At 42.7% G+C, this 13,493-nt stretch overlaps 1 protein-coding gene across 1 annotated transcript in view; it reads right to left on the reverse strand.

Annotated features, from left to right (window-relative positions):
* TASP1 (taspase 1) overlaps positions 1-13,493 on the reverse strand; it is a 662,603-nt gene that overhangs the window by 489,157 nt on the left and 159,953 nt on the right. Inside the window, exon 4 of the mRNA XM_085612698.1 lies at positions 6,948-7,016. Coding sequence (XP_085468824.1) covers positions 6,948-7,016 — 69 coding nt within the window. The remainder of the gene's footprint in view (positions 1-6,947; positions 7,017-13,493) is intronic.

Raw genomic sequence — 13,493 nt, forward strand, 5'->3', positions numbered from 1 at the left:
AGCTTTTATTTCAGGGCTTTCATCAAAAACTTTTAGTTATCAGTCTCATAAAACTTATTTTAGATTGCATTATGGTGCAATCAGTACTATCAAACCATAGTATATATAATTAACTAGTATGGGCAGTTTTCCATGGGTCATTTTTCTTATTTTCTTGCTCCAGGGCGTGGAGTTTTAAGGATTCCCGGCCCACCCCCGCCCACCCCCCCGCCAAGTCTGCTTTTCTACAATGTAACAACTGTTACTTTTTCACACATTACTGCTGCTAAAGAATTGCTTTGTGCAGTTTTCTCAAACAGCTTTGAGATATTTTGCTGAAATTCTCCTTAGTAGGAGTGTTTGAAATCACACTTGAGCTACTTCTATCATGAACAGGGGTGTGAGAAATTTATCACGCCAAAATGACTAGTGATGTTTGGTATACAAGAAAGCATGTTATTTGTAGGTGAAACTAAGAGAAGGTCCACGCCCCTACTTGGCCACTGTCCAGATCTGTTATAGGACCAAATGGAAAGACTAAGGGGCAAATTATGATGACGGCAGTAATTGAATCGCCGTCGTTTTTCGGCGGTCAGACTACCCACTTCCCTGGAGGTCAGACCGCCCAATTAGGAACACAAAGGGAAGACCGCATCAAGACTGCCGCCCCCGCCAGCACTCCTGCTACTTGGTGGCAGCACGAGAGGCAGAGGAGGCCCATTGAGGCGGTGCCGGTCTTTTTAGCGCTGGCCGTTTTACGAACTGCCCTTCCGCTGACCATTCCCTGGCGGGAATACAAGCCATGTGTGAGTCGGCGGAAAGGCAGTAAATGTCCTCCAAAAATGTGCCTAGGGTGATTGTACCCATGTGTACTGGCACTGGTACACGTTAAGAGATTCAATACCTTTTGTGCGTGGTCGCCATGTATTTCACAGCTCCTGCAACAATGTACACATACATTGGCTGGAATCACGTTGTGGGCGTGTCCAACAGTCAGCAGTCAGGCCAGCATTGTATTCTGACTCACGGTGACACGTACCGCTGTCATCATTCCACCACAATGAAACCGCCAGCCCCACGGTAAAGTCGTAATGCGGCAGGTGAGAAGGCCGCCTGCTTAGTGGAGAAATCAGTCCCGCCGTCGCAGGAGGACGGCAGTGAGAACGCCAACATGGTAATTGGGCCCCAAGATAAGAATTCCAGGCTGACCTGGGAGTACGGATGAGAGTTAATTTGAAATGTTCTCGCAGCCACGGCACCTGAGATTGGATGCCTCTGCTCAGAAGCCCCTCTCTGTGGTCTTAGTCCTAAATAGCAAGTAGGGAATATTGTGACATCTTAATATTGTAGCCAAAATATGGAGGACAAAATATCAATGGGTATCAACTGATTTTCTACACCTAACTCCACATATGTATTTTGATGAAATATATATAGATATATATATTTATCTTCAAGCTACATAAATCTGGAATTAAGAATATTAAATCTGTGCTTACCTATATTCACTTACCTTTCAATAGGTTTGTCATTGACAGTTTGTCTACTAAACTATGGTAGAAAAATATTCTCTACTCAATAGGCCAGCCAAAAAAATCTCTCGGTCCTCCGGGGTACCCAGATTACAAGAAAGCCTATTCACCTTCCACCAGATAGTCATTATTGGGCAAGAGAGGGGCCAACTCACTGATCTGATCCTAGAGGGTGTTTTTAGGCTTACTTTAGGCTTCATTGAGACTGCCAGGCTCTACTGCGGAAAACAAGGTCTGACAATGAGTGTTTAAGAGCTCCAGGCGTGTGCAGATTGCAGCTACCCCTTATATTTTGAGCTCTATCCACTGGCCAGAAGCATCTTTCCATAACCAGGATGGGCTAAGTAGGGTCTGCAAAGGCTTCCCAGTTCCATAGAGTTAAAAGCTTTAACACGTCTGAGTCAGATTTCCCGCAGGCCAAGCCTGCAGGCCTCTGAGCTCCATCCACCTAGCCAGGCATCGTGTCATAAGGTGTCTAGGACAGGGTTCTGCAGTCCCAAGAGGCCTCCAAGCTCCTTCAGGTTTGAAAGCTCTGATAAGTCCCAGTCAGAAGTGTGGCAAGCCTAGGGTGTGGTCCCTGTCCTGGGCTCCATTTGACGACCTGTTTGTGCCAAGACAGACATCATGTGCAGATGTCTATAGTTATCGTCTTTAGAGGGAGGATATTAAGGGTGCTGTTTCTGTCTGTTTCTATATAAAGAGCACAATGCTGCAACTTCTGATTGTGGTCCTTTTTGCCAGGTGCTCTTGTGACCTTCAGAACTGCCCAGATTCTTCGCACACTTTATGAAAGTTGTTAATACAGGAGGCACAAAAAAATTGTTCGCCTCATGACTCGGTTCACTGAAGGGCGGCTAAAGGATGACCAACATGTCTAGCTGATTCTGCAGGTATCAGGGAAGGAAGATTTGTCATTGCTATTTATTCTCCGTTGGCAAGACAACCAGACAGACAGTGTACTACCATGCTGAAATGTTCCTAACTTGCTTCAGTGCCGGCAGCAATGGAGTTGCTCCTGGCATCTGTTCCTGCCTGGCTCTGTTAGTATCTTCAACTCTTTTAGCAGTTTCTTTCTGAATTATTACCTTTGGTTGCAATCTCTGAAATAATCATTTACAGGACAGGTTTGGGAAAAGGTTATTAAAAAGCATCCATCGATCTGGGACCAGGTGTACGAAGCACTGGTAGCAAAAAACTGGTAACAATTCGCGATTGGTATTTTTGCTACCAGTGCAATATTTTGAGAACCCACCTTTGTACTAATAGGTCAGTTTGCAAACTGATCCCTAGTGGGTCACAAATCAACCTACCTCATGAATATTAATGGGGTAGGTTGCAATTTGCAAACCACTAAGAATCCCAGTATTCCCAGGGATGGTAGTCTGGTATGGTCAGAAGAACCACTATGTATGTGATTACTTTTAAATAAAGCATTTTTTCCTCCCAATTGCAGCATATTTTCCTTAAAGAAAAACAGGATTAATTTTGGTAACGTTTAACCAAATCGCAATTTGTGGTTTGTGCATACTAAAAGGCATTTTTGCGATCACAAACGAACAATTCTGCAAATCAGACTGTTTGCAACCACAAAAAGCCTTCGTCCATCTGGCCCCTGGCTGCTTAAATATTCTTTTTGTCGTAGGAGACAGGAATACCTCAAGATGCTTATCATGCGGTTTCCACTTTTTGTGTTGCACCAGGCGTTATATCAGGCGTTATATCCGCGATGTACTAACCAACTAAGGTGAGCCTTTCCGCTGCCCCACCAACACTACACTAATATCAATAGAATTCAAACAGTCAATACCAGCATCTATTTAGTGGTGTACTTTACAAACTACCATAGCGTTTCAGTGCATTTTGATCCTCACCATTATCATCCAATGAGTTTACAAGGAGCTGATGCATTAGATGCAGCTCCATGGCACTCTAAGGAACCAGTTTAATTTGGAAAACGGGTAAGGGAAAATCCCTCTGACTTTTGTTTTAATTCTCCACCTCAAAGTTTGCAGTGACCACGGAAGTTACATGCTAGGGCACTCTAGTATCCTCATAAGTAGCAACAACTGCCCAGATATGTTTGTCCCTGTATGCATTTACATGTTGTTTTTCGCCTATTTTATTTCACCAGTTCAAATGGGCCCAAGAACTCTAATATGAGAACTCTTCATTTACTATTATAATAGATGTTACTACATGCATTGTTAGGGTAAATAACAACATTGCCCAATACATGCAACTCTGGGTAAATAAGGGTACTCACTACTGGCCCTGAAGATTTGCCACTGACTCATTCAAATATATTAGGCAAGAAACATGTTGACCTTCACATAGAACCTAGGGTCCATTATTGCCCCTACTGGTTCAAAGATCATTTTAATCTTGGCATGGGTTACCTCTAATATTAAAAAAATTGGTATTAGGCAGCCCTTAGACAATTTTAGCTTTAGCACTTTCCCAATTTAGCACACCCCCCTCCAGAATTTAATGAAGGGCATTATTATATTGTCTGGGTAAAACTGGACATAGGGATTAGAGGATCTCTGGCAAAGAGCCCCCAAAAGGAGCTCGCTGGACACTGCAGCATCCACCAAGTGTGGAGCATGACCTGAGGACGTGTGCTGCACCGCCCAATTTCTTCTCCATGTCCTCCTGTGTTTGTGGGTTTTATTAGCAACTACATCTTAGAATACAAAAAATATCAGACAGTAGATATACTGTAACTTAGGAAGTCCCAGATGTCCTGTGAAGTTTATATGGTCAGTATTTTAAATAATATGTACGCATACAAACATGCATAAACTTCTTGCACACAGAAACATTCACTTTGTTGAAAATTCTATAGGGGTAGTGATGGGTGGTGCTTGGCCTGGCAGCTTGTTTTGACTTGGTTCATGGGTTAGCAATTTTGACACTTTTGCACATTTCGCTTGTCAGTTACCGCACTGACTCGCCTAGATGCCTATACAAGCATACACTGTACCATTCCTGGAGAATGAGTGATGGTGTGTAGCACCAGAAAACACTGGAACAAATGAATCACTGGTTCAAAGCATATAATTCACACCGATGTCCACTATGGGCAAACATGTTCAGCAGATATATACATGTATGCATGGATATTTGTAAAGCGCAAACATAGCCAAAGAGCAGCAGAGTAATATATAGGGTCAAAGGCAAAGATACTGTCCACGGGTGAGTGAAAAATATACTCTACATTGTTTTCCACCACAATCAATGAAAGATATCAGCCATGTTCATCAGTTTCAAATATGTACGAGCATCAACGGAAGCTGTAAACATTTCTCCATCCAGCTATCCTATCTGTGATCCATTGTTTGGGCTTCTGAAATCTAACAGGAGGAGGGTCAGCCAAGAAAATGCCCAGAGTCACATTTAGGAAGGAAGTAAGAACACCACCACCGTGATGCAAACTTTTACCGAATAACAGATAAACTATTTCTTTTGCAGGAAATGATTGCAACATTTGTCACTTGCGGTCCGCTGCTCATTTGCAGTCTTGATCCTATGAATCCATTATAAAACGGCCAACACCTACTTTCCACCATCCATGGTTAATGGCCACGACAGCCACAGTATGGCCAGCATATGCAGAGCAAAGGTGTTCTAATCATCATTCAGCAGAGCAATGCTCTTCTTACAGCATACTGCCCTATCTTCAGCAATATGCAAACAGATTTAAAAATTGTAAATGACTTAGACAGACATCATTGTGTGTCCCCTTTTCCGAGGCCCTCCCTCCAACTGGTTGATCCAACTTATCCCATCTGCACTTCTCAGAAAACCCTCTAGCAGCAGTGTATACTATAATCCTCCACTATCCTTAGACAAGTTTGACACCAGCGAGGGCCATATTGGAGCATTAGGCTACTGTGAACCTCAAACAATAACACAGAGGGAGAGGAGGAGTCATGCCTTGAGAGAATCGCTGCCCAGACAAAGAAGGCTTCGAGATGTAAAGGCAGAAATTGTGTACTGCTTCTCAGTAGGCTGAAATGGTAGTTGTGAAATTTAACTATCTAATTTATTTGAGTCTTGAAGGAAAATATTTTATCAAACCAAACTTCTAGATGACAAGGGCAGAAACATGTGGATGGTTAAGTTAACAGAAATGACAAATCAGCTGATTAAATAAGGCAAAAAAGTAGAATTTTCATCTTTTATCCACCAAGGGTGGGTGTGTGATTAACCATTCACCAATGAAATGCTTTGAGCCATCTATATAGATGATAATATCTGGCAAACATTTGTTGTGCACGCTGGTTGCTCATGGTGCTTTCATCTATTAACACTAGAGCGATAAAGAGGGGAGAAGACTGAGGTGAGCCCTGAGGAATCCAGTATTAGAACGACTGGCTTTTGAAAATAAATGGAGCCATGTGTGCTCACTGTAATCAGTTACTGAGATATTTTCCCATGCCAGTTCAATGAGTGAAATGGACTTGAAGAATAGTTTCAAGTATGGATTCCCACATTAGGCTCAGCAGATGCGATGCCTTTTCCAGCCACGGACTTCACATCCTACTTCTGGATTGCTTTGCTGGTTTGGTGGTCAACCATCTGACTGATCCGAGGGAGTTTTAAGAATGGGTGGGTGTTGTTAGGATGCTCTAGGACGAGTGATGTTTTTTTAACACAACTGTGTCCACTGCATGTTTAACTTATGAACGTATGCTCGTACCAGCGCTGGTCACAATGAGAGCTTCAAGGGGTGGCACTAACTCAGTTCAGTTGTGCAACTTACAACTTGATCATTTACAGGAGCTCTTACAAATGCCAACAGGTTTGCTAGAAACCATATTTCAAAATCAACATGACAGCTCCAATCCCCATGTATTATTTCTGAAACATGTATGCAAAATCAAGGATATCATTATTGTAGGAGGAAGAAGCTACAATCATTAAAAAAAACTGTTGACTAGTAATTACTTCTTAAGTCGGCAACACACAACTTACCAAGCCACTTCTCGCTCAATAGCAATCAAAATTAAATTGCTTATACCAGGCGCTTTGGCCCAGAGTTTGCTCAAGAAGGTTGCATCAAATTATTTTCTAATCAGCCCAAGGTAAAGTCTCCAAACCTTTTTAGAGCTATAATCCAATCTATAAATACCGCTATTATTAAATGTTTCGGTCACCTTAAACAGCACTTGCTCCTTTCTTTCAAATTTTATAAATCAGACCGTCATCTAAAATTTTTGCTCTTAAGATTTATTTGAAAAATTTGCTCACTGATGCTAATTCAAGTCCCAATCAAAGCTTACGATCTAATAAGACCCAATAAAATGGCTTTCCAAGATCCAGATAAGAACAAACACTACACGTAAATAGTGCGCTTTTCAATGGCCAGCATCACACACAGCAGCGATCACTTATTTACAAATTCATAAAATAAGAATATAAAAGAAGCGTCACCTCGAGTTCAACGAGTGCCGCTGTGACTGCGTCAGTTGCGAGATCTCCAGCCTGAAGTTTTTCAATAGCCTAAATTATAATAAGAAAAGTCATTATTTCAAGCTGAGCAACATTTGGCAAATTACTCAACCTCCAAAAAGTGAAAATACAATATTTATAATCTAGCTAACTTTATGTTCTAAAATAAAAAATACTTTGAATAACAGATTTATTATCTATTCAAATAACTCGGATTAACATCCCCAAATAATTTCTAAATTAAACAACAAATTAAGTAATGATATATCTCGTTATAATGACACATTCGATGCAGCCTCAGAACTAAATAGTGAGCAACAATTGTAAGAACATAATATAATGTAAACCTCTAAAACAATAAACACATATCCTCTGAGAAGCAGTGGCTGAGCCCAGGGTGGGTCAGACGTGAACCACTACAGAATTTATCCTGCCCCACTCACCTTTTCCCTTTTGCTGACATACCAGGTTTTTAGGTCTCGGCTAGCGAAGGCTGCGCTTGCGCAGTCTCGCTTGCGAGATTTAACGTTTTTCAGTAGTAGGGCTTGAACCCACCCCTCTTCTCCATTGGCTGGCCTCTTAAATGCTGGTCAGCCATTGGAGAAGAGCTTTGTCTGTCGAAACAAGCCCCGTCTTTTTCGGATCCTGGGGTGTGTTTTTTTGCTTCTTTCTCTTGTTTAAGCCCCGTCCCTTTTACACTGGTGGGCGTGTTTTTTTGTTGTTTTTTTTTACAGGGACGTTCTCGTGTTTATTTACGTCTCGCCTAGCAAAGGCTGCGCTTGTTCGTGTCTCTTGCTGGGATGTACTCTGCCCCCTGGCACTTAAACTGAACAGATCGGGCACTCTTAGACCCCATGCGACCCCCCCAGTCCTCTTACATCGGGCACAGGCACCCCACCTCCGCCGGGGCTCTGCCCACCGGCACTGCTTGCGCTGCACCCCCAGCGCTCTCTCTCACCCCATCTCCCCCAGGGTTCTCCCGCCGGGCTCCGTAGCTCCCGCCTCTCCGCCCCCTCGCTCCGGATCCGCAGACCGGCTGCAACTTCGGGATCCGCGACCTGCTCGCCCCGCCAGTCAGGGAAACGGCGGGCGCGGCCCTCCTTTTCCTGTGGCCGCTGGTTCCTGTGGTACGTCAGCGCTCTTCCCCGATCCCCAGCACAGATCCTCCTCCGGCAATGGCTCTGTGAGACAGCACATGGCGGCCGCAGCAGCCATGAGCACCCCCTCTACACTGCCCCCATGACATAACGACGGAGCCGCCGTCACCACCCCCACGGGATCAGTCCCCCAACAACACCCACCTCGCCTGCATCCGCATCCACAGGAGCCTCCAGACCCAGGGGGCTTAATCTTCGGTCATTCTATTTTTGAACGGACTTGTCCCCGGCAGGATATTAGTTCACTCCCTGTAATCTCAGCCACCACGGGAGTCCAGGACTTCCAGGATTACATCGAGAAGCACTGCCCCAGCGCCGTGGTGCCGGTGGAACTACAGAAGCTGGCCCGCGGCAGCCTGGTCAGTCAAAAATAGTGATTATTTTGGCCATGCTCTTTAAATAACAGTAAAAGCAGTGTGCACAATATTAAATGATGCATATTTTCGTTAATTACACACTTGGGTCATTAGCTGGTAAAGAAAGCAACTGTAAGAATTATTTTTGTGTCTCCATTTTTGATGTGGATGGAAAATGAGAGTAAAGTCAACCCTGTGTTACTCACAGGTAAACAAGAATGCCTGGATTGAAAATGTGGATATGGTGCACAAGTCTGGGTCATTTAGAGTATATGAATAATACATACCTCTGTTTAAACCTCGCAAACGCTTTGTATTTTTCATATGTATTTATTTTGCGCAGGCATGCTCATGCAGCAGAGGTTGTGCAGTTTTGTAATGGCCCGCATTATGTACACGAAATGTGTAACTATTGTGCATTGTAAATACGACAGACGTGTTTATGAGCTGCATTGCGAGTTGTCTATTTTCTTTACTTGAAGCCACATAAAGTCCTTTCTTGTCAAAATAAATGTAGTCGGAGAAGCAAGCACATGATGAGTATTCCATTACTTTAATATTGAATTTAGAGCGACCTTTGGTTCTGACATTAGTGGGAGTTTTAATGCGTTAGCGAGCTTTTGTCTTAATCTGGCGCAAATACTAACTCTGAGGGAAGCAAAATGTACCCATGAATGGTCGTAAATCAGCGGTTTGCTAGATCACCTTGGAATGAATGCTCGGTAATAAATGTAGCCTTAAAATATAACACATTTCAATTTTGTAAAATGTATTCATAGTTTGTACCAATAGATGCTGACGCGCACCTTTAGAGGTAAAAGTCAACTCTCTATTTTGTTACTCATGTATGCAATATGTGAAAAAGTTAATGTCTGTTGCCTGTGTATGGAGCCTTTAGAAGCATTACGCCGATGAATATTTGACATTGTTGCGTACAGTTCAAACAGTTGTTTTGCTTGCCATCCCACCCGCTTTCCTTGCCTTCGAGTGTCTTTAAAACTAACGCGACATCTGCACATCTGTTTTGTGATATGTGAGTGGAAATTCGAAGGAGGTTCGTAAAAGGATAACGAATCATAAGGGATGGGTATGGAGATATATATATTATGCATGCCACTAGACCGGTAGGCAGAAGGTTTTTAGTGGTTGGTCCTGCTTTGCATTTGTATCATGCCACCAATTAGGTTTGTTTCACGGCAACCCTGCACCAAGGGCCGAGAATAGGCGTGTCGTCTATGTGAGAAGTGGGAACCCGTTTTTACCACGATTGGAAGTTGGCTCGTGCAATATTTTTTTTTCCTCGCTGTAATGTTCAAATGGGTAAAGATATTTAACTTTCCACACTTTTTAATGTATTTTTTATTGCTTGTGTTATCTGCTTAGGTTTGTTTTTCTTGTCTAGTGGAGGTGTAGTAGATAACGATGTAGAGGTCATATTTCCGCGTTCTTTAGGTCTCGGCTAGAACAAACCGCCGACAGCATTATCTGCCACACTATTGTTTGTCTTAAAACAGCTTATATTGTGGACTCCTAACAGCATACTGATACATGTGCCCGAACCCCAAAGCCTGATTTGCTCCCCTTCTCATGTCAAGTTGGTGATGATTTGTAAAACAGTTCAGCAGGTTAGTGCACATAAACAAAAATAATGTCATGAGCAATGCCAATAGCTCTAACTTTAACAATGCCGAGACCATTGAATTGTAAATGCTTGTTAAACAGGTGATCAGATCGGATTTTCTCTAGATATCTGAAAAGCAATGGCCATCTGAAGGTGTTGTTCCTCTTGCCTCCCGTCGAGACACTTGCCTAGGCAAGTTGAGCCAGGAACAGTGCAGCAAGAAGATCGTTATGCCCCAGGAGGTGAAGTGAGAGGATAGAACAGGGTTTGACACCAGAGGAATGGGGAGAATGCCCAAATCCCTGCGAGGTACGAGGTGTAGGCAAAGGGTGTTCAGCCACTGAGCCACATTTAAGAGCCTTGGGGGAAGGTGTGGACGACAACAGGAATGCTGTACCCTAGTTGCTTAAGGACCACCAAATGTTCTGGGCAGCCAATAGCTCCAATGGGAGCAGAGGTCAGTGAGAAACAAGCTGGAGCCCAGGTGGGAGATCTGACGTACTGTTCAAGTTGCAAGATCGAGGGTTACATATGGGCCAAATAGAACTGCAAAGCCACCCACATTGTGGCAGTCTTACCCATGTGGTAAGATGTTCTTGGAGCTCATATATCGAGGGCCAGTATGCTGGAGAAGTGAGAGTGGAGCAGCAGGGAGATCCTCCCCAGCACAATCTGTGTGGTTATTGTTACATATAACACGAGCGCGATGGTTTTATTGCGCTTGTGCTCTAGTTGTAAAATGCACATGAGTGTGACTCCTGTTGCGCTTGTGTCTGGGTTTGTTAAGGTTTAACTAGGTTACCATTGAGCGCCCATCGGGGGGGGGGGGGGGGGGGGGGTGATGTGTGCTCGTCTGATGGGGTTGGTATTTATTCAAAATGGTGGGGAGGGTGGTTTGAAATGTGGTTGGATATATATATATATATATATATATATATATATATATATATATATATATATATATATATATATATATATATATATATATATATATATATATATATATATATATATATATATATATATATATATATATATATATATATATATATATATATATATATATGTGACACCGTTACTGGATTATTATGTAATTGGACATGAGAGGTTGTACCTAATAAAAACAAAGCTTGCAGGATACCTTCACACCTTCGCCATAATTTCACAGCAGTGGCTGTGGGGCAGTGCTTACCAGAATTAGAAGCAGCAAGGTTCTGAGCAGTGAACCACACAGATCCTTGAGTGATATGGACATAAAATATGGCCATCAAGGTGTCAAACAGGCAGAACACGATAGCAGACCTGAGATGAGGATGACACATACTACAGAGAGACAAAGCTTGCCTAGCCACTGAATGAGGGGTCCTAGCCAGAGTACTTCATTCAGTGGGCCAATCGGGCTGGTGGGCCCTTTCTGTAAACGTGATCCCAGCTCCATAGAGCAGCAATGGCTGCCACATTCAGTAGACCTTGTGTAAAGGAATCATAGATGGTGAGCATTGAAGGGACTTGGAGTCCCGAAATGTTGTATGAAGGCTAGCTGGATGACATCGCAACGAGATATGGGAGCCAGGTACAAAATTATGACAAAAGGGACAAATCTGCAAAAGCCACACACCCTGCCAAAAGAATAAGACAATGAATGATGCATTTGCAGAGTTAAATAGAGACTTTGCGGAAACTGACCTCTCCACCAAAGTGATCCCAAAGCCATTAACAATACACCATCTTCCATTCAGGGTACAAATCGTGAAGTAGATGTGTTACTGTTGCATCAGTACTTATGCAACTGCAGGCAGAGTTACTGAGTTGGAGGAGTGGATCTTGGAGTTAGACGATTCAGTGCGGGAGCCCCTCAGCAAACATCTGCAGCTGGTTGGGATATCTAAAATACGGGATTTCTGAGCAGAAAATGTGGATGGAAGAGCGAGCAGGACTACTCCTAAAGTGGTTGACATTTTAGAAAGAGCAGAGGGCAAGCATCCATAACTGTTCAAAATGTACTTAAAGTCTTAGTTATGCTTCGGTTCATTTATGGGCGAAAGAGTCCATCAGGCTCCGATCCCAGGTCCACCTCTTAGTAACCAACCTTGACCGTTAATAGTAAAAATACTCAACTACAAGACCAGACACAATATCCTGAAGCCAGACAGAAAGTCAACAAAAAGTGCTTCTTCTTCCAAACACATAAGACTTGTCCAGAAACAATTAAAATCTGTCAAATCAAGAAGATTGCAATGAACATGAAACATATGCTTTTTTATCCAGCATATCCTACGGAGATTTACATTAAGGCTCACTTCAGTGACAGACGGACTCTGGCAGGGACCGGATAGCTTGAATCAAGAATTCCCACATGAACTATGTAAGAGGAGACTTCATGAGAATCCTTGAAGGTGGCAGAGGCAAAAATAATAATGGAAGGTGAGGCTATGTGAGACTAGTAAATGGTGGCCACACAGGATGAATCTGCTGCGATTGTATGTCGGGACCACGACTGCCATTACAATGAATGGCTTTACAACAAGGTGTTACAATTAAAACGCCTTTACCACAAAAGTCTTTTACAACACGTCTTTACCACGGATGCCTTTACCACAAAATGTAAGTATTTTACATGTAAGTATAAGCCCTATAAGATTATATATGTGGATATATATGTATAATATATATATATATATATATATTTATATATTTCCAAACAGCCTCCGAGCAAAGGAGCATTACACCCTACAGGGTGGCCTCAGAACACCGGGCACGGAGCAGCCCGACCATTTAACATCTGTTAATACACCACATGAGACCCAATACCGAATTGAAGGCATTTATTCACAGGCTCAGCAACGCAAAGTATCTCCTTTTCCTTACGCGTTTCGGCATCTGCCTTGGTCACAGGGGGAGAAAGTCATTTACACAGTGCTTCGTGCATGCTTTTTAAACTTCAAAAGTCACGTGACAGGCATACAAAATACAATATATATTTGATACTTGCCTTCAAAATACTTACATTTTCGCTGTAAAAGCATACATGATAAAGGTATATGCATGGTAGAAAATTAACAGGTACATTTAAACAATATATTATCCTATTACCCCACAACCCTAAAGATTCCCTTGCCACCCAAAAACCCATACCCACCCTAAACCTTACTAATTTTCCTACCACCCAAAAACTCATACCCACCCTATTCCCTTAAAATTCCTGCACCACCCAAAAACCCATACCCACCCTAAACATTCCCTTGCCACCCAAAGGTTAGGGGGTTGGGAATCCACAATGCTTTCAACCAAAGGCAGATAAATTGAAAGGGTAGGAATGCCAACAAGGGATTTTGTTTGAAACAAACTAATTACTTGTACATTTCAAAAAACTTAATTGGTAGGTGTATTTAAA

The sequence above is a fragment of the Triturus cristatus genome, chromosome 6 (assembly GCF_964204655.1).
Source record: "Triturus cristatus chromosome 6, aTriCri1.1, whole genome shotgun sequence".
Lineage (NCBI taxonomy): Eukaryota > Metazoa > Chordata > Amphibia > Caudata > Salamandridae > Triturus > Triturus cristatus.